This window comes from Ochlerotatus camptorhynchus, unplaced genomic scaffold (assembly GCF_037179485.1).
Source record: "Ochlerotatus camptorhynchus isolate MF236.1 unplaced genomic scaffold, CSIRO-AGI_Acam_v1.1 ptg000232l, whole genome shotgun sequence".
Classification (NCBI taxonomy): Eukaryota; Metazoa; Arthropoda; class Insecta; order Diptera; family Culicidae; genus Ochlerotatus; species Ochlerotatus camptorhynchus.
In genome coordinates, this window is record NW_027040722.1 from 2,430,251 (window position 1) to 2,453,321 (window position 23,071).

Here is a 23,071-nt window from a genome sequence, read left to right on the forward strand (position 1 = left end):
GTAGAATATTTTTGAGGTATTATTTTTGGTATTTTACTTCTTATGTCAGCCTCACTAATACCATATTTAAGTTGCCAGTTATGCTATTTTCATACCTGAATTTGGTATTAATAAGTTATTTTTTTTCCTGCTCTGGTATGGTCGCACTTTTCTATATCATCAAATCGACAAAGAACAGATTTTAGGTGTCCGATCATTTAAACAAATCTTAGATACCGAAAAACGGGGTAGCTTTGATAGCTTTTTGAAGTTTATTCTAAATATATTTATGTTTACTTTGTTTAAAACAAATATTTAAACAATACTGAGGACCTGCATTCCAAATATCATAGGGTTCTGCCAGCCCCTTATCCAGAAAAATACGCCATTTATTGAAGATTGCTGTGCAAAAGCATAGCAGATGTTCAGAGTCTTCCTTTTATATGCCACAGAATCGACACATATCCTCTTGAAGTTTTCTTATTATCTTCAAGCTGTGGCGTCTCGTAACCTCAATTTTTACCTGTGCACCAACTTTCAAAACCAAATGTAATGCCATAATCGGTTGAAAAGTACGCTTAATCTTGCATGCTTAATGCAGATATTTGAATAATTTCTGCGCCAGCATATTACAGAGCATTCAAGAATTACTTGAATTTCAGCTTGGAACACAGTAGGCCGGTAACCCATAGATATTGAGATATCTATCCCTGGACCAGTTACGCCTGCTCCCACACGATTGTTCAATCTTTAACCGTCTGTATAAAAAATAGTTGAACCTGGACGGATGTTTGGTCCCCCAGCAGGTGCTTCTGGGTTAAGTTTACCGTCAAGAATTACTCCCAGATACTTGAGTATGCGTAAAAGTTCTATTTGCAGTTTGCATTCTATTTTTTTTCTTCCTTGGATTTGTTTTACGTCGATCTTGTTTTCCGTGCTGAGCACCAAAGCTACCGACGCCAGGAAGGCAGCTCCCACACTTGGACCCTACTTATCGACCCACCAACTCATGAACCGGAGACCAACGGCTTTACTTCAGAAGGCGTGATCAGAGATGTTATGCCTCAGAACATCCCGGCGGCACCGACTGGGATTGAACCCTGGCTTGCTGGGGTGAGAGATAATCACGCTTACCTCTACACCACCGGCGCCGCTCGCCACCTTGCATTCTATTTGAAATGACATTGTCAAATTTTCCACGTACTATTATGACTATATCATCAGCAAAGCCAATAATCTCGAAGTCAAGCGATATGAGTACCTCAAAGGACTTCCAGTCAAGAGCTACACCGATGCGGTTCCTAGGATACTGATTGGTGTCAACAACTTGAACTTGATGGTTCCTTTGAAGATAAGGGAAGGACGCAGTCGCCAACCCGTCGCTGCGAAAACGAGACTCGGTTGGTGCATCTATGGCGGTGAAGGATCTAATGAAGCGGGAGCTACGGTCAATTGCCATTCCTGTGTTTGCGCGTCAGATCAAACTCTACACGACCTTGTCAAGGATTTCTTCACCACGGATGACGTCGGTACGCAGACAGCAATGAATCTGCTATCCGAGGAAGATAAGCGTGCTCAACGGATCCTGGAGGAAACAACGGTTCGAGTCGGCACCCATTATGAAACCGGTCTTCTGTGGAAGTATGACCACATAGAGCTTCCTGACAGCTACAACATGGCTCTTCGTCGACGTGAATGCTTGGAGAGGAGGATGGATCGAAGCCCAGAACTCAAGAATGCCTTGCAGAAACAACTAAAGGACTACCAACTCAAAGGCTACGCACACCGTGCGACCGAGGAGGAGCTAGCTACTGCTGATCCAAGAAGAGTATGGTATTTACCTTTAGGAGCGGTGCTAAATCCACGGAAACCGGGAAAGGTCCGCATGATTTGGGACGCTAAAGCTGCTGTAAACGGAATTTCTCTCAACTCAGTACTATTGAAAGGTCCAGATCAACTGACGTCGCTTCCTGGCGTTCTGGTTCGCTTCCGACAGTTCAGTGTGGGCGTTTCAGCAGATTTAAAAGAGATGTTCCACCAGCTATTCATGCTCAAGAAAGATCGCCACTCGCAGCGATTCCTATTTCGCAGTGATCCTTCCAGAGCTCCAGACATCTATCTTATGGACGTCGCAACATTTGGGTCAACGTGCTCTCCGGCGTCGGCTCAGTACGTTAAAAACAAAAACGCTGATGAGTTCAAAGAGCTGTACCCCCGAGCCGCTGAAGGGATTGTACAGAACCACTACGTTGATGATTCCCTTGAGAGTTACGAAAGCGTTGAGGAGGCCATCAAAGTATCCCAAGAAATGCGCTATATTCACGAGCAAGGTGGCTTCGAGTTGAGAAATTGGCTGTCGAACAGTAGCGAAGTGTTGAGCGGCCTAGGAGAACCACAGTCCAAAGAAGGCAAGCAGCTCGCAACTGACAAGTGAAACGACTATGAACGTGTTCTCGGACTTCTATGGTTGACACAGGAGGACGCCTTCAGTTTCTCAACCCAAATGAGTCAGGAAATCTGTGATATGATTCAGAATGGCGAACGTCCAACAAAAAGGCAAATGTTGAAATGCCTGATGTCCCTTTTCGACCCTCTGGGACTGCTATGCCACTTCACAGTACATGGAAAGATCCTGTTGCAAGACGTGTGGAGAGCAGGAATTCAGTGGGACGAGAAAGTGAGCGAGGACTTGCACAGAAGGTGGAACAACTGGACGAGCCTGTTAGAGGAGGTGAGAAAGCTTCAAATTCCTCGCTGCTACTTTCCAGGAGCAACTGCCGCACGCTACAGGGATCTACAACTTCATGTATTCGTTGACGCGAGTGAATCAGCGTACTGCGCAGCTGCCTACTTTCGTACGTTGAACTTCGCAGGAATCCCTGAGTGTGTGTTAGTTACAGCGAAGACGAAGGTGGCTCCTCTGAAGACGCAGTCGGTTCCACGACTGGAACTGCAGGCCGCAGTTTTAGGAGCACGTCTGATGCAGTTCGTGGAAGAAAGCCACACACTATCCATCACGAAGAAGGTGCTTTGGAGTGATTCTGCTACGATCCTTTCCTGGATAAGAGCTGACCATCGTCGATACAAACAGTTTGTTGTGTGCCGAATAGGCGAGTTGCTGACTGTCACCGATGTGGAAAACTGGCGTTGGGTTCCTAGCAAGCAAAATCCGGCAGATATTGCGACGAAGTGGGGAAAAGGTCCCGATTTGGCAGCAAACAGCGTTTGGTTCAAGGGTCCTGCATTCCTGCAGCTTGCAGAAACAGAATGGCCAAAGCAGCGAACGCCCGTCATCACCCACAGAAGAAGAACTGCGTTCTTGCAACGCTCACAAGGAGGTAAAAATACCTGAACGTCTGGTAGATCTGGAACGTTTTTCCCAGCTGAACAGGGCCACTCGCGCAGTTGCTTGCGTCCTGCGGTTCATCGGAAATCTGAAGCGGAAAACCACAGGCAACCAACGATCCGTAGGCCCGTTGACGTCTGAAGAGCTGCAGAAGGCGGAGAAACTTCTCATTCGTGAGACCCAGTGGCAGAGCTTTCCGGACGAGATGGTGGTGTTAACACGCAACAGGTCGAAACCGGACGAAGAGCAGATACCCGTGGCAAAATCCAGCAACATCTATCCGTTGTGTCCGATCTTGGATGAAGACGGTATTCTTCGCATGGATGGCCGGATAGGAGCAGCACCGAACGTTGGAAAGGAGGCGAAATTCCCGGCGATTCTCCCTAGGAGCCATGTGTTCACACGTCTGGTGGTCGACAGTTATCACCATAGATATCTGCATGGTAACGCAGAGACGGTCGTGAACGAGGTACGCCAACGATACCACATTCCAAGGCTTAGGACAACACTGAACAAAATCATAAAGATGTGTCAATGGTGTAGGATTTACAAGGCTTCACCCAAGATTCCCCGTATGGCTCCGCTTCCGCTTGCAAGGATGGCATCATTCGTACGCCCATTCACGTACGTCGGCGTAGACTTCTTTGGGCCATTGACTGTGAAAGTAGGCAGGAGTAACGCAAAACGATGGGTAGCCTTGTTTACATGTTTGACGGTACGCGCAGTACATGTTGAAGTCGCCTACAGCCTCACCACTGACTCCTGTGTGAAGTGCATGCGGCGATTCATATGCCGTCGAGGTTCTCCGGCCGAAATATATTCGGACAACGGCACCAATTTTCAAGGCGTATACAATACGCAGCATACAATAACAACCGCAAGCTAGGTGACGAGGCGCTGGAGACATTCATGGTGGAAGCTGAAGCGGTCGTGAACAGTCGTCCACTCACGTATCTACCGCTTACATCGGAGGAATACGAATCCCTTACGCCAAATCATTTTCTTCTGGGCAACTCAAGTGGTGTGCGGCAACCTGCTGTTCCGGCAACAACTCCAGCGGACGCTCTACGAACCTCTTGGGGCCAGATACAACAACAGCTCGACGTGTTTTGGAGAAGATGGACCCGGGAGTATCTCCCAACTTTGACTAAACGTCCGAAGTGGTGCGGTGAGGTGAAGCCGATAACTGAAGGAGAACTGGTCTTGATAGTTGGCGATGGGAGAAGGAATGAGTGGATAAGAGGTCGTATAGTCCAAGGAATCAAGGGGGTGGACGGAAGAATACGGCAGGCTATGGTACAAACTGCGAGGGGGCTAGTGCGTAGGCCGGTGGCTAGATTGGCGGTCCTAGAGGTTGATGAGATGAGTAAAACTGAACCTGGTGGCCAGTGTTACGGGGGAGAGAATGTTGGCACTGGGAACACTGCTTGTGACGGTACAGTAGCGGCTCGGGTGAACTGTCAACAAAACTGTCACAGTGACAGAACCGAAAGAGAGGAGGGAGATAGAGTGTGAAGATCTACATTGTCTCGTTTATTGTAGATCATTCTATTGAAGTCAATCTATTAAACGTGCTATCAGAAGGTGAAAAATTAATAAAAAATGGATTAAATTTGCTTAAAATTACATTAAAATATTCCTTACAGCTAATAATCATACCGCTAAACCTATTATTGAAATTAGTTGTTCCTACCTAAAGTTTTATACAAATTCATGCAAATTGTAAGTTGTTAATCTAAATTGTTTGAACCTAACCTAACTTACCTTAATCATGCAGGAAAAAGTGAAAAGTATTGTCTAGTACAAATGAATTGTCCTTAAAACTACACATGCACGATTTTTGTAAGTAAAACTACATCTGATGAACTACTCTAAAACTAACGTAAAAATAAACTTACAGCTAAAGCTACGTTACAACACAAATACCGTCGTTGTGATTTGCTCGAAGAAATCGTACCGTGGGACATATTCGACCGACAAACATTGGGAACAGGTTTGCTTCTTCTAAGCTTTTGAGAAGTTCGTCAACTATTTATTAAAGACCACAATATAGGTGAAAGCACACCTGCCTGAGGACACCCTTTTACAGCTCAAATGTTTATGGATGAGCTTCCAAGGTTTGCTGAGATTTCTCTTTTAGAAAGCATCTCATTAATCCACTTAACGATACTTTGGTTGAATCCATGCTTGAACGTAGAGTTTTTAATTGAGTTATAAGACGCATTATCAAATGCTTCTTCAATTTCAATGAACGCTGCTAGTGTAATTTCTTTTGATTCAAAAGATTTTCTAGTTTTGAAACAAGCATATGAAGAGCTGTTTGTTGATTTACCAGTTTGATACGCAAACCGATATTTACCTAAAGGAATTGTAAGTAAGTAGGGTAGAGAACTACTTCGGCCTAGTCGACCATTTTGGGCCTATCGAGCAGAAAACTTCAAATCAATACATGATTTCAGAATTAACAAGTCAATTATGCGTTTGGTACGGTACTTTAGTTAATAAGCTACCGAACGAAGTCAATGAGAACGCGTGATATGTAGGTTTTCATCCATTATTCCCAAAAACAAAAGAAGCGCTCTGATCGAATCAATTTTTATCTTCATCCGATAGGCCGAAGTGAATTCATTGGCGTTTCAATGCGTTAGGCCGAGTTTGGCGTCAATAAGCAGTGTTAAACTTTTAACAATATCTCAACGATTAGTTTCCTTTATCAAATCTTACGGTACGTACGGAAAGGTAAATGAATTTGGAAGCCATCGGTAATAATAACATTCCGTTTGGTGCTAAACTGCGCTAGATTAAGAAAGACTAAGTACGGGTTGTGCTTAATAGGCCGAAAATGGGGTAGTTAACCCTACGTTGATTTGATATGCTCATTTATTATTTTCTCCATTATTTTTAGCATGATGGACTGATCGGCCTGAAGGATTTAGATGCAGTTTATCATTTTAATTAGCCTTCGGAATAAATATAACCTATACATGATGCCATGTTATCGGAATATAACTTAATCTTAAGCTTGCACTAAACAAGCCTGTTAGAATGGGTGTCAGAATTCCTTTTCCTTTCTGAAGTAGTACTGAAAAAGTTACGTCCCTATCTGGTGATTCAAAAGGTGCAAAAGAATCAATCGCCCATTCGACTCGTTTTCGGTAAAACATTCTATTGGCCAGATTGCGAGCGTCTTTGTTGGTAATCTCTAACCCAGTCGATTAATTCATTGTTGTCTGAAGTTCCATCCTGTTTTTTTTTCAGAGCCAGTTTGCGCTGCGTGTATTTTGGTCTTCATTTATGTTGGTAATTGAACATGGAGATTGTGTTTTCATCATTATTTCGAATGTTTCTTCCACATACATAGTAAAAGTGCCGTCCTCATTTTTAAGAGTTCCTAAGCCAGTTGAATGATCTTTTGAAAGAACTTTTTTGCAATCTGGCAGCAATTGGAGTATGTTTAATGTTTTCATATGCATGCCTCCAGTCCTTCCTTTTAGATCTTCGGATTTCCTTATTATAACATGTGAGGGTTTCCCTGTATTGATCCCATTGTCTTGTTAGTTTTGCCAGGTTAATTAGCTTCCGGGATTTCTTGCAAAACTTCTCTAAGGTTTTATTCCACCAAGGAACATCCCTTTTCGTAGAGCGTTTCTTTGCAGGACAGCTGTCGTAATAAACTTGTTGGATCAAACTAGAAAGCTGTTGAGAATTTTTCTCAAGTTCAGTGCATGTTTTTGAACATTTTCTAAAGTTATTGACTCCAACTATAAGTTTTGAGTTGTATTGCTCCCAGTTATGTCGTTTTCGTTTTTGCGGTGCAGCACCGGTGTAGTGTAAGCAGGAATAAGCGCGAGTCTTTGACAGCTCAACTTCATTAAAACTGTTTGTAAACAAAGGTGTATCCTATATCTACAGCTTAAATTATTTCGGTGTACGGCAGTGTGGCACCGGTGTAGCTACACCGCAAAAACGAAAACGACATTAGTTTTCCTGGGATCTCTTTGGGGTTTCTTTTATAATACTCGATGAATGTAGAAAAACATGTGTGCATCTTAAACAATTTAGTTCAAGAAATATGAACCTTTGAATGAGTATGTAAGCAATAAGAGGACAACATTGCATTTGTGATGGCTATATCATTATATTATACTATCAAAGTTACCCCGTTTTACAGTACCTAAGTTAACTGAGTGTTTTTTTCCAGCAAAACCTTCGCATATCATTTTGCTCTATCGGTCCTCCCGATTCATCTTCAAACAGAGGCATATTATGTGACTTTCATGATGCTAAGGGGTAGCCATGTCATTACACCACCGAATTACTACAGTGCAGCAACATATATTATTACGCACTTAAGTCAACAACCCGCTCCAATGCACAGCAATTCGACGCAGCAGCTGTTAGCGTCCAACTTCGGATAGATAATTCCTCCGCCACACACCGCAAAAAGAAGCACGCGTTTCAAATTGATACCGCACTGCTGGCTAACCAGCAAATAATAACAATAATAATGGATTGATGTGTGGTCAAACGAGCCGAATGACGACACGGTGCTGCACGCATAAAATTCAAAGTGGAAATAAAAATGGGAACATTTCGCACAAAAAAAGAACGAGTTAATCCAGTCCCCGGATGTGGTACGCTAGTGTTTCATTTTATGTTGAGCAGAAAATAAAGAGCTTTTGCAACTCACTGCGCATTGTGGATTAGCTGGGTAGAAGCTGTCTCTAACTATGTAGGGGTAGTGCGATAGTAGTAAAACAAAGCCTATTAACAGTGCTGAGGGAGGACAGGTATGCCAGTCCGCGCAGCGATTGGATAAAAATCGATTTAAATTCAAATTGGTTTCACTTTTTGATTGCAGCGCATTGATTGTGTACGGTTTGTTACGGGAAGGGAAGTTGAAAGCCGGATGAAAAATGGCAGTTGGAGAAGATTAAAATTATGACGTTTTATGGCAAAGTTTACTAATATGTTACGTTATGTATACCTACATGCCAATAACTTGCTATCTTTAAACTTGATGCAACGAACATTAGACTAGGACTGTAGAGTCAGATCCAAATCGACCGACTACGACTCTCAATAAAACTAAAATCATATATGTACATTTTTGTTTGAAAAGGAGTCGGAGTTCGACCAGTAGAGACAGACTTATTTGTAATCATACAGATTGTTTTCCAATATTTTAATGACAGATTTTTCAAATAAACGGAATATATTTTATATTAGTTTTTATATTGATTAATTCTGATAAATAATCCTTTCTTCCTTTCGAGCAGCTTGAATTCCCAAGCCCAAATCGTATCAAAGTGAATTAACCATCGTATCTGTCACCATGTAACATGGTTAATTAAACAAAAATAAAGGAAAATTAGAGAAATCCGAACATCAGAAGTCCATTAAAAAGATTCGAATATAATACAATAATATTTTATTTACAGAAAAATCCTATAATTCCTATTATACAAAACCGATATCGTTAACCCATCTCCAGTGCGCTGGTCGTACCAAAACCTAGGCATCCTCCGAAAAGTGCACCATAGCAGATGGTACTCATGGCAAACCGGAAAACCTGCGGAGCCTAGTTTTCTCCCGGCTCAAATGCAACAACCGAAAGCACACCACAACAGCAGACGGAAACCTGTTTCTCCACCGTTTGACCGATTAGACCTGGATCAGAAGTAGGCCTCCCACAAAGCAACGACCGAAGAAACCGGATTCTAGCTCTTCACGAAACGAATGATCGTTCGTTCCTCCGCCCTATGTTAATAATACTGTGATGATGCCTTCCCCTATGTGCGCTTGCTTACCTGTGGGCCGCTGTTGTTCGGAGGATCGTCCATAATTTTATCGGTCTCCATTTTCATCATCTCGGTGCTGCTGTTGCTAGTGCAACTGCTGCTGCCGTTGTCGTCTATTTTGCTGGCTTGTATCCGTGGACCACCGAAATTAGGCTCGGTTAGCAGCCGCCTCCGCAGGAAAGATACTTCTGGATTGTAGAATTCCGAGATCTAGATTTCTAGCACTACGTAGATGGCCCTCGAGAATTACTATTCGTCACACACTTCGCACACTCGGGAATCTCCCTTTTTCGATGATGGGCTCTTTTTGACGACTTGGAATATGCTTCCCAGCTTCTTCACCCAACACGGGGCTTGGCACAAACACCAACGCAACGGGGGCACCGTTTTATTTTCTATTCTTTGCTTCCTTTCGCAATTCACACGCACGCACACATTCGCTCCGAACTTCTCGGATTGAACTTTTGTTGGAGAAAAGAAAAAAAAAAGATTCTTGCCAAGATATTATCGAAAAATATACTGCTATCACCGCACTTCACGAACCGTTGCTATCACGATACACCACTAATCACTGTGCACATGGAATCAGTAATAATCCTTTTTAGAAAATATACAGCTTACAGGGGGAAAAAGATTGTGCAAGAGAAACCTACAAAACAGTAGACAAAAAACTCCATCAGAATGACAATTTTTTGACAGCAGTCACTACCGCACCACTACCAGTGCAAGTTAGAACCGTGTCGTGTGGCTGGTCAGATATAGCACAAACACATTCGCACGCAGTGGATGGCACTCCACCGCCGCCGCCAATGAAGAGAAATCGCGGATCGAAGTTGCACCCAACGACGACGACCCAACACAAGAAGTGTAGGCCTGCTTCGTTTCGTATTCCTGCTCTTCCTCTTCACGCTCCTTACACCGACGACGACAACCCAGCAAATTCCATCCCGTCTCGTCGGATGGAACAGTGAAGAAAAATGGACGGTTTGGTTGGACTAATAGTTTTTGGAATCCATCACACAGTCACAGTCAAAAGCACTGAAAATCACTATCTTCCCCTCTACACCACCAAATGCGACCGCTCAATTTGGGAAAAAGTAGTGCACTTTGCTCCTTCTCAACACTGCTGCAGGCAGAAGTTTTACCGTACGAATGCAAGCAAGCAAACAGCACGCACGGAACAAACAGACACGATACGAACTGCACAGTACGAGTGACGTCAACGAACTGCGCGAACCAAACTCACTCCACTCCGTTCGGCTGGTGATCGTCAGCCAGTGTTGCGATATTTTTTTTTCCACATCATTTTGTATTATTGGAAGATTGCCGTAAAAGCTCAACGCAGATGTCGCCACTGCATGATGATGATAATGTTGACAGACTGCATATAAAATTCGTGAAAATTAGCGTTAAATCATAATTTTCATCAAGCCTGTGTAAAATTCTTCCAATATAACATTCGAATTGCAGAAGAAAACGTTTTTACGATCAGACTGATGTGCAACTTTGACTTTTCCAGTTGAACTTTCATAAGATATATTCATTTCATTTCGCGGCTCCAACAATGCTGCATCGTAAATATGATGTAAACAGAAGTAAATTGCTCAATTACTCAAAATAGAGATGATTTGTCATCTTGCTATCACTTTGAAGACCATCTTGCACCATTTTATAGTATGGTGCGTGTTGAGTAAAGCAAGTTCCGTTGCGTTTTCCGTCGAAAATTGTGAGCATCAATATGTTTGCTAACAAAAGGCCAAAATGAACATTTATTGAATTTTGGCGTCCTATACAACCTATCTCCATTACCACCAGCATGATACAACCTTTCCTAAGTAAATTCACTTAATTTCCACTTTCATCCTAGTGGAAATCGCACATATTCACCATTTTCCGAAAAATGCCGCTGCGCAGGAGGTAACCTCTCCCTGTGGGTGCAAATTTGTTATGCATAATTTTCCATGAAAACATCTCCGATCCATACCGAAATAATAACAGTTAGTTTGCAAACACATTTTCTTACACGATTCAAGCAAAAGTTTCCACGGGAAATTATTAGTTTTTCTTTATGTACCGATTTACCCCAAAAATCGTCTGTTTTACTTGAAGAATTTGGAAACTATCCTCCTTCTAGTAGTTCTCACTTCGAAATGTAGGTGGCGAAAGCATGGAAAAGTTTCACTGCAAGACGCCAATTGGCGTCTTGCAGTGAAACTTTTCCAAGATTTCGCCACCTACATTTCGAAGTGAGAACTACTAGAAGGAGGATAGTTTCCAAATTCTCCAAGTAAAACAGACGATTTTTGGGGCAAATCGGTCCATAAAGAAAAACTAATAATTTCCGGTGGATACTTTTGCTTGAATCGTGTAAGAAAACGTGTTTGCAAACTAACTGTTATTATTTCGGTATGGATCGGAGATGTTTTCATGGAAAATTATGCATAACAAGTTTGCACCCACAGGGAGAGGTTACCTCCTGCGCAGCTGCATTTTTCGGAAAATGGTGAATATGTGCGATTTCCACTAGGATAAAAGTGGAAATTAAGTGAATTTACTTAGGAAAGATTGTATCATGCTGGTGATAATGAAAATGGTTGTATAGGACGCCAATATTCGATAAATGTTCATTTTAGCCTTTTTTAGGTAAACAGATTGATACTCACAATTTTCGACGGAAAACGCAACGGAACTTGATTTACTCAACACGCACCATACTATAAAATGGTGCTAGATGGTCTTCAAAGTGATAACAAGATGACAAATCATCTTTATTTTGAGTAATTGAGTAATTTACTTCTGTTTACCATCATATTTACGATGCAGCATTGATGGAGCCGTGAAATGAAATGAATATAGGGGAAATGCAGGTAATGTCGGCCTAAGTGTCCCTAATTTGGGCCCATACATAAATTCAGCAATCAACAAAATTTTCAATAGCAACCAAAAATATACATTAGTACGGTCCTAATAACGCGTTCATCTAGATAAAATTGATAAATAGCAGACTTTTAGCGATGGGCCCAAATTAGGGGCATGTAGGCCGACATTACCTACATTTCCCCTATCTTATGAAAGTTCACCTGGAAAAGTCAAAGATGCACATCAGTCTGATCGTAAAAACGTTTTCTTCTTCAATTCGAATGTTATATTGGAAGGATTTCACGTAGGCTTGATGAAAATTATGATTTAATGCTAATTTTCACGAATTTTATATGCAGTCTGTCAACATTATCATCATCATGCAGTGGCGACATCTGCGTTGAGCTTTTGCGGCAATCTTCCAATAGGCTCTGCTGGATTTTTTAAACTTTTGGTTAAAATTTGACAGATGGAAAGTTATTGATTAACCCTGCTATCCGAGCATAATTATTGCTGAAACACAAGAAGTTAGATTTTGACAACCGTGACTGAGGCTGTGTTTCATTTGGTGAATTTCCTCTTAAATTTGATACTTCGAAAATAAATTAAAACTGTTGTTGATCGGTCGATTTTCGAGAACGTGTCTGTCAAAACTTATCGGTCAGAGATAAGTTTGCTATAGATCAGTGCACGGTCCCTAACCTCACTTTTTGCTCCCTATCATTTTGTTCTGAGTTAAAGAGATAGCAACGAATGGGAGCCAAAACAAACCACCCAAAACTGTCAAAGCTTACGGGTGAGAGAAGAGTGCGGCAAATCTTCGTGAACTGATCAATTCTAGCAGGTATATCTGAAAATTTTCCATCTGTCAAATTTAAGTGAAAATTTATCAAATGGAACACAGCCTGAGTTCTGCTCGAAAATTAGTCGATCGATAACACATGGGTTTACGAACATAGAAAACTTTCCAAATGTCACTAGGGCTTTTCCCGTACTTACATTCTTGCTTTTGCTGTAATTTAATTGCTACAGCTTTCTGTAAGTTGCTGTAAGAAAATAATATGGTGCAGAAAGCTCGCGAACATACTTCTGCATTTTGCTGTACAGGCTGCGTTCTATTTGATGATTTTTCATTTAAATTTAACAGATTAATTATTTTCAAATAAACCTGCTATATTCTATCAGACTTATTTCTGACAGATAAGGAATAAGTTTTAAAAAACATCATCATAGGAGAAATTTTAGAAAATTTTAATGTATTTTGAAAGTGTGGAAATTAAGTGGAAATCCACCCAATGGAACACAGCCTTAAGCTGAGATAATCTTCGCAATCTGAATACAGTAGATATCGACAGTGAGCATTCATAAGGGCGAATACGTGATGATCGATTCTCTTCATCGATTTTCTCTTTGCATTGCTACAGCTAGGCGAAACAATTTTCTAGAATTTGTTCAATGCAGAGTAGTAACAGGTTGTATTGGCTATCAACAGCAAACGCATCGAGAAACGTTAAATCTAGCGAGTTATTAACAAAAGAGAAAATCGACGAAGAGAATCGATCATCGCGTATTGGCCCTTATGCATGCTCACTGTCGATATATCTGAACTGCAATCCTAAATCGGTTTTCAGTATACAAGTTAAATCTGTATATCTGACATCACTGGCGAGAGCGAATGCCTTCCATCCGGGAGCTGGTGGTGTTGATTCAACTTCGAAAACGGTCTTTCGCAGCTTTTCGTACACGGTTAGAAAAAAGTACCCAAAATTAAGTTCTTTTCACTCATCTCGGCACTATAGTGCAGGAACCCAAAAGTAGGTAAAGCGGGTCAAAGTAATTTCCATTTACTTGTGTGCAATTCGTATGGAATTTTCCACAGGCTTTTTAACCAAAAGTATGTTAGTTGTACCAACAATCAATACGAAACTAACGATTTTAAATTGGCTCACTACTTGACTAGCTTATTGGTCCCAAGCAAACGATTAACTTATCCCATTCTAGTCGAAATTCTAGTACTACGCAATGTTTGTTTTGATTCGCTATGAAAGTTTGACAGATAAAATGAGGGGTTATTGGTTTTTCCTATGTTTCGAGGGGTGAATCGATTAGCTTGGGCCCGAAGAGAGTACCAGAGCTGAGCCAAAAAGTTGAGCACGTTATTTCGGGACCTTCTTGTCTTAGAGTTACCTCTATGGTAATTTCAACAAGTGTGTGCAATTCGTATGGAATTTTCCACAGGCTTTTTAACCAAAAGTATGTTAGTTGTACCCAACAGTAGGTAAACGATTTTAAATGGGCTCACTACTTGACTAGCCTATTGGTCCCAAACAAATCGATTAACGTATCCCATTCTAGTCAAAATTCTAGTACTACACAATGTTTGTTTTGATTCGCTATGAAAGTTTGACAGATAAAATGAGGGGATCGTGGATTTTCCTATGTTTCGAGGGGTGCATCGATTCGCTTGGGACCGAAGATAGTACCAGAGCTGAGTCAAAAAGTTGAGCTCGTTTCTTCGGGACCTTCTGGTCTTAGAGTTACCTCTATGCTATTATCGTCAGGGAGTAAACAAAGCCCTAGAGCACTAAAATTTGTTCAATAGATGCTCTGAAACACAATGTATCCACATGCCAAAATTGAGCTCTCAAGGACGTTGTTTATCCTCTGACGATAATAGCACAAACGAAGTGACAGACGGAGCGGCTCGAAAACTTTTGTGACGCACCTGCTATTGCAATTTTTCAGTGTACCACATGGCAACACCACTACTACTGGATTGTACCACATGGCAACACTAAATGTACTAGAATGTTTTGGTTCTATCTCTTTCACTCTACTCTAAACTGAAATGCATAAAAAAATGACAAAATGATACACTCTTTGCACACTGTCAAAGATCATATTGCACACAAAATCAACTATGTTCAAATCAAAACAAAAATACTAGCCCATCTGGTGGCTGATGGCACAAGCTTCTAAGAAAATTCTATTACAGCGAACCACATTATTTTAATTGATTTCTTCGCCAGTTAGTCGTCTGTCACTTCGTTTGTGATGATAGGTTAAGGTATTGCCGAAGCCGATAATATCGTACACGGTAAGAAAAAAGTACCCGACGGCCAGTTCTCCTTTACCTACCTTTGACTAGTTTGTCTCCTTTTAGGGGTATTGAGCGAGGTATTGAGATAAATACATAATAGTAACATAGAGGTAACTCTAAGACTAGAAGGTCCCGAAATAACGTGCTCAACTTTTTGGCTCAGCTCTGGTACTATCTTCGGTCCCAAGCTAATCGATTCACCCCTCGAAACATACGAAAAACCAATAACCCCTCATTTTATCTGTCAAACTTTCATAGCGAATCAAAACAAACATTGCGTAGTACTAGAATTTCGACTAGAATGGGATACGTTAATCGTTTGCTTGGGACCAATAGGCTAGTCAAGTAGTGAGCCAATTTAAAATCGTTAGTTTCGTATTGATTGTTGATAGTAATCTGCATTAAAAATGGAACCGAAACACAACATTTCATCGATGTTGGTGCACTGGAACTATTTTAAATAAGTGCGATTACATTATGATTCATCCAATGTTGAGGCCCTACGTTGTGTTTATTTCGGTTAACGAGGATGACTCCAATTGCTCGGCGGTGGTACAGTGAACTCGAATTGCGAATCCAATCAAAACTAATGATTTTTCTTGCCTCCGAGAGGCAGCGTGCCTACTCGGAGTATTTTGATTTACTGAATATTTTATTTAAAATCTTTGGCCTTTTATACAGTTTCATATAATAGATAATAATTAAACCACAGACAAACAGACATAACACATTGCATATTTCTCACTGTAAAACATCGTCACTAAAACATTACCGCCATCTGTTGAGTACACTGTGGTGGGCACTACGCAGAACAGATGGCGGTAGTGTGTAAACGTCAAACGCAAGGGAATCGACTATGAGCGCCACAGGTGGCGGTGCTACCAACTACTATACTCTTAAATTGTCCGTTAAATGCATGTTCGATGAACAAATTGTGAGTGTTATGTCTGTTTGTCTGTGATTAAACCATCGTCATTTGTGATTTGAAACAAAGTGGAAACAAAATACAGATTCAATTCTTTTCAGTGGAACAAAGTGGTGAAATATTTCACTGCTACATTTCGTCATGGCTATTTTGATGCTTCATAGGATTTGCCTTCATATGACATTTCCATGGAATCGAGAACAAAAGTGTTGTGAATCACAACATCCCGGCCCCCAAAAAATACAAAGATTTTTTTTTTAGTTAAATCGTAATGAAATGATTAAAGCTCCTGTTGCGATTTGTAGTTTTGTGAAAATATTCCTAGTGACTAGTAAGTCGAACGTATGAAAAATCTAATCCATAGCTACATGATTTTAAAAACAATAGTGTCTCAACTGCATTCGCGATGGTGACTGATGAGTTGAGCGTCCTTCTGTTCATTCTGTTCTAATGGTCGTTCATGCTGCTGCTTCCTTTCTTGGTTTGATAGATATGGTGCTTGTTTGAATGTATGCCGGTTCCATAGCCGCTTGTCCTTAGCTTCTCTGGTAGTGGTGGCTGGCTCTCATCGAGTTTGATGTTGGATCGCAATGGCATCCTCCTAGTGCTTCGTTCGATATGATTAACCGCAGGTAAGGGAACATATTCGGAATAGGAATAGTCGACATGGGACTAACGTATATGCTGATCCTGGCGCTGGGAGACTCGTTGTGGTGGTTGTGTCATCTTAGACAACCCTGGCCTGACTATGCCAAGTGCAAGGCCTGAGTTCCCGGGAGGTAGCAAAGGGATTAGGATCTGATTGAATCGAGCTTGGAGGACAAAGCTCCAAAAATGATCACTTTGCCAGTGAGCCATAACTGCTGTGATTCAATCAGGGTAAAGTGTTGTAGGATGAGGAATTAGGAATACCATCTTGTTGACTTCGATGACGGTGATACGGTTGCGTCTAGGTCTTGATTGAGCACTACTTTAGGCTGATGATGGTTCGTCCTTCCGACGTTGTAATTGGAGATCTCGTTCCAGATGACCGGTATCCTGGTCACGGCACCATATGATTCATCCAATGTTGAGGCCCTACGTTGTGTTTATTTCGGTTAACGAGGATGACTCCAATTGCTCGGCGGTGGTACAGTGAACTCGAATTGCGAATCCAATCAAAACTAATGATTTTTCTTGCCTCCGAGAGGCAGCGTGCCTACTCGGAGTATTTTGATTTACTGAATATTTTATTTAAAATCTTTGGCCTTTTATACAGTTTCATATAAAAGATAATAATTAAACCATCGTCATTTGTGATTTGAAACAAAGTGGAAACAAAATACAGATTCAATTCTTTTCAGTGGAACAAAATGGTGAAATATTTCACTGCTACATTTCGTCATGGCTATTTTGATGCTTCATAGGATTTGCCCTTCATACACAGCAAAAAAAGTTGTTGAATATTACATCGAAACTGCTGCAACCAGGTCAATCCATCGGTTGTGTAATATCACATTGTACGATGTACATCGATTTTGCGAACAAAATGACATCCATTGATGTAATATTGTATCTGCTTTTTGCTTTTACATCATTATTTCATACATCAGCTTGAATTACGTTGATCGATATTACATTTTTTTTTGCTGTGTATGACATTTCCATGGAATCGAGAACAAAAGTGTTGTGAATCACAACACATTATCATAAATCATCATTTTAGCACACCTTGTATAGGAGCGAGCTGTAAACCAATAGATTTAGCACAGACAAACAGGCATAACTCATTGAATATTTCTCACTGTAAAACATCGTCGCTAAAACATTACCGCCATCTGTTGAGTATACTGTGGTGGGTAGTATGCTGAACAGATGGCGGTAATGTGCTTCCATCTATTAAGGCTGTGAACCATTTGCCGAGTTAAATTTAACTCGTGGTTAAAAGCGAGGTTAAAAGTGCCATTTCGAAAGTTATTTACTATGTTCGAAAATCCCTGTGCTATCGATCGACCGGTTTTTGAGAAGAACTTAGTCAAGGTTGTCAAAATTTAACTTCTTGTCTGTCAGAAGTAACCAAGCTCGGATAACAGCCCTAATAAAAAATAACCATAAACGAACGATAACCCAAATCATTGAACTATTCCACAAATGGTTTGGATGATACCCAGAACACGTCGTTAAGCAAATTAACCATACAATTTTTATTAGGGAGGGTTATTCTAAAGAGCCTAAATTTATAAAGAGGCGACATGTCAAAATTGGGACAATCGATTGTTTGTCAAAGTCATAGGAAAAGTCATTCCAATCGAGCAGACGACCTGTCAAATAGATAAGATGTCGTCTCTTTATAAATTCAGGCTCTTTAGGTTATTCGATAACTTTCCATCTGTCAAATTTTGTAATTGTTCAGTGCATAGGCTGTGCCTTCCGCTAAAAAGGCTTATCTAGGGACCAACCCCCTAGTCTATACACCTACTGTCCTTCCCGTTGCACTCGTCAGCTCGTGCGATACTCTAGACACACATGGGTGGTCGTATCCGGGTCCTCCCCTGGGTAGGCTCGTGTCCGTCCAGGTTCTGGTACATTAACTTATCTATATGCATGGTAATTATACTTTTAAAACTCACCTTTTGATTATAATGTCGAAAATGCTGAAACTAAGTAAAGGTTAGCGATCCATATAAGGTGTGTGCTGCGACGGAGTAGTAATTGAAGGAAATGAGGTTCTGATGTGAAGTATAGGTAATTCTAAAATAGGTAAATCAATTAATCATTAGCTGCTAACAGTTACTAATAAATGGGTACGATAAATCACTCATCAATGAGTATTGCCACTCCCACTGAAAAATGGGCAAAACCTTAATCATAAATGGATATTCGATTCCTACCGTGTATTTAAAGTTAAGTTAGGATCTCATCAAGCAAGCACACACCTTTTACGATTCTTATCCTACTTACGGCTTCCTGCACATACGACTTTTCCTAGATACAAGCCTCGTCCAGTATACATTGGCTGTCTCCAACCGGCATGATTCTTTATGTCTGGTTCCTCTTGCCGGTGCAAGTTTAATTCTTCCTTTCTTGTTCGAATTTTTCCTATTGATCTTTTGTTCGTGTTCCATTTGTCCTCAGGCAGTTAATATTAGTACATTATATGAAGAAAGAAAGAAATAGAACAAGTTAAGTGTGAGCCGCATGCATTGGTTACTTATTTGGGTCATGGTGTTGTCTTCCCTATTTATTTGCCTCTATTAGTTCTCATATCGCAACGTTTAACTAACCCCCCTCCCTCACACTATTATGGTCGGAAAAGAGAACCCATATTTAGTAATCTATCGCGAACTGCGATGCAGAAGATATTAATAGCAAACTAATCTGGAACTGCACGGCGAATGAGAACGACTCAAATTTGAGTTTAGTTCACTCATAATCGCCAAAAGTGCAGGAACTCAGCGATGAGTAAAATTTGTCCCATGGTTTCCTGTGGAAAACCTTAAAAATCTGCCGGAAAATGAGGAAATTGACGAAAATTTTATTCAGTCTCGGAGTAGTACCAATAGACTGAGTGAATCCAATCTTTACTTTTCTCAAATTCGCGAATTTTTCCCTGGAAAATCCTGGAAAAACCTGGGAAAACATGAGGCAAATTAACTCATCGCTGAGTTCCTGCACTTTTGGCGATTATGAGTGAACTAAACTCAAATTTGAGTCGTTCTCATTCGCCGTGTGGTCTAAGACATATGACCCAGTGAGTATTGACACCTCACACTGTTGTGAATGAGCACGGACGCGAGATTTAGGCTGTGAACCATTTGCCGAGTTAAATTTAACTCGTGGTTAAAAGTGACATTTCGAAAGTTATTTTCTATGTTCGAAAATCCCTGTGCTGTCGATCGACCGGTTTTCGAGCCACGGTTGTCAAAATTTAACTTCTTGTCTGTCAGAAATAACCATGCTCGGATAGCAGGGTTAATCGATAACTTTCCATCTGTCAAATTTTAACCAAAAGTTAAAATAATCTACCAAATGGTTCAGAGCCTTACTAGAGTATTAAGGCTCTGAACCATTTGGTGGATTATTTTAACTTTTGGTTAAAATTTGACAGATGAAAAGTTATCGATTAACCCTGCTATCCGAGCATGGTTATTTCTGACAGACAAGAAGTCAAATTGTGACAACCGTGGCTCGAAAACCGGTCGATCGACAGCACGGGGATTTTCGAACATAGAAAATAACTTTCGAAATGTCACTTTTAACCACGAGTTAAATTTAACTCGGCAAATGGTTCACAGCCTAAATGCAAAACGCAAATTCAAAACAAAACTTGACAAGACATCGTCAATCCCCCCATTCTTGGGCAGGGCCTGACGATGTGAATCCGATTTTGATCAGTGAACGGGCCCCATATGGTACATTTTCTCACTATGAACCTGTCATTTCCAGCCTATCTGAACTATTTAATAAATGGAAACCATAACATGGGTTACGCTCCTCCTAAGCGGGCCCTCCGCATCCTATCTCTATCTTATCTCAAATGCCAATGGTTTGAATGTATCAATATATACATAGGAAATGACGTTCAATCAAATAAACCCATACCCCACTCACTTGGCCAGTCCTCAGAATCGTCCAGTGGGCAGTGCGCTCTACACTCCAAGTTCCCTTTCTTTCAAATTCACCCCAAATTTGATATTTTACCCATTTGAGTGTTGATTAATCACAATGAAACATTGTGACAGAGCACGGACTTGAGGTTACTAGAGTATTAAACAATCTAGGTCCTATTCAGGATTATATCTGAAAAATCCAAATTTGGCCAACGCCCACCATAACTTTCCATCTGTCAAATTTTAACCAAAAGTCAAAATATAGACTTCTCTGACGTTTATGAATTGCACAAGTATTAGTGCAGAACTTTGGGTGAATTCAAAGGTTTTCTTGCACTAATACTTATAATTTACCCAAAGTTCTGCACTAATACTTGCGCATTTCACAAACGTCAGAGAAGTCTATTCCACCAAATGGTTCAGAGCCTAAGGTCCCTTTAAACAAACCACCTTGAAGCGGTGGATGTAGTTCATTCAGGACGGCCAAAACGCAACCAGCACCAAGCCGATTACCATCCCCAGGTAGCGATAATCACGGGCTACTTAGAGTTGGCTATATTCTCTTTGCTCTGTCATCATCATCACTGACACTAGCGACTTATAAACAATAGTGCATTATTGACGACGATGATCGACCGTTATTGTTTGCATTACTGACGGCAAATATCACCGCCAACAATCCCACCGGGCACCGCCTGGAGGTAAGAATCGGAGTTCAGATGCACAGAGGTCGCAAATCGACTGATCAGCTGGCAGAGCCCGACAACCATTGATACATAGAGGTAACTCTAAGACAAGTAGGTCCCGAAGAAACGTGCTCAACTTTTTGGCTCACCTCTGGTACTATCTTCGGTCCCAAGCTTGTCGAATCACCCATCGAAACATAGGAAAAACCAATAACCCCTCATTTTATCTGTCAAACTTTCATAGCGAATCAAAACAAACATTGCGTAGTACTAGAATTTCGACTAGAATAGGGTACGTTAATCGTTTGCTTGGGACCAATAGGCTACTAAAGTGGTGAGCCAATTTAAAATCGTTAGTTTCGTATTGATTGTTGATTGATATGCGTTCTTATGCACCTGCTTTACCCGGGGGGCGGTAGTGTGTAAACGTCAAACGCAAGGGAATTAACTATGAGAGTCACAGGTGGCGGTAATACCATAGAGGTAACTCTAAGACCACTGGGTCCCGAAGAAAATCATTATTATTTTTGGCTCACTCAGTACCAGAACAACGGTCCCAAGCAGTCCCAAGCTATTTCACTCACCCCTGCATGTTCTGCATGAATCCACACACCCCTGATGTTATCTGTCAAACTTTCATAGCGAATCAAAACAAACATAGTGTAGTAATAGAATTTCAACTAGAATAGGGTGCGTTAATCGTTTGCTTGGGACCAATAGGCTACTAAAGTGGTGAGCCAATTTAAAATCGTTAGTTTCGTATTGATTGTTGGTAATACCATAGAGGTAACTCTAAGACCACTGGGTCCCGAAGAAAATCATTATTATTTTTGGCTCACTCAGCACCAGAACAACGGTCCCAAGCAGTCCCAAGCTATTTCACTCACCCCTGCATGTTCTGCATGAATCCACACACCCCTGATGTTATCTGTCAAACTTTCATAGCGAATCAAAACAAACATAGTGTAGTAATAGAATTTCAACTAGAATAGGATACGTTAATCGTTTGCTTGGGACCAATAGGCTACTAAAGTGGTGAGCCAATTTAAAATCGTTAGTTTCGTATTGATTGTTGGTAATACCAACTACGATACTTTTAAATTGACCGTTAAATGCTTGTTCGATTAACAACTTGCGAGTGTTATGTCTGTTTGTCTGTGGATTTAGAGTCGAAAATTAAAAATTTATATCTTGATTTAACAATCGAGATGGATGTCTATGGGATCGATAAAAATATCGATGTACTTAGAAAATGAAGCTCTTTTAGATGATGTATAAAAACCTGTAAGTTTTTCGAAGTCAATGCAAATTCGTAATCTGCAAGAACTATTCCACAACCGTAGAAAGTATGAGCATGTCAAACGCGCACTCCTTTGCCTAAAATCTCCTCACCCATCAAAGTGTGAGTTGGGTAAAAAAGGGCGCATTTGATTAGTATTGTCCCATTAATGGCCCTTCGCTCAATTTTCACACTGCCGTACTCTAACGGAACCATAAATCTATCGTCTTCAGAACGTTCTCTAGCTAACAAATTATCGCACTACAGCTTCATGTTGATATTAGTTTTGCATTTCTGCCCAACTCTGAAAATCGTAAACTTCACGTATGAAGTATCAAAACACTTTGATTGAATGCATAAGGGGTTGTTCATAAACAACGTAGACGGTTTTTGAGAGACAGTCATTTTTGTTCTTCCGAAAATGATCCTTCAACTGCTGCTGTTACTCGAGCTCAATGCCAATCTGAATATATACCAAGAATGTCATCAAAAAAAACGATCACCATC

The 23,071-nt window shown here is 40.9% G+C and overlaps 1 protein-coding gene across 7 annotated transcripts in view; it reads right to left on the reverse strand.

Annotated features, from left to right (window-relative positions):
- slmb (beta-transducin repeat containing E3 ubiquitin protein ligase slmb) overlaps positions 1-10,348 on the reverse strand; it is a 376,498-nt gene extending 366,150 nt beyond the window's left edge. For 4 of the 7 annotated variants that reach the window (XM_065225684.1, XM_065225685.1, XM_065225686.1 and 1 more), the window contains exon 1: positions 9,136-10,348. In XM_065225684.1, the coding sequence (XP_065081756.1) occupies positions 9,136-9,195 (60 nt within the window). In that variant the 5' untranslated portion in view covers positions 9,196-10,348. The remainder of the gene's footprint in view (positions 1-9,135) is intronic. The other 3 variants (XM_065225681.1, XM_065225683.1, XM_065225682.1) reach the window with 3 other exon arrangements.
- Positions 10,349-23,071: the final 12,723 nt, after the last annotated feature.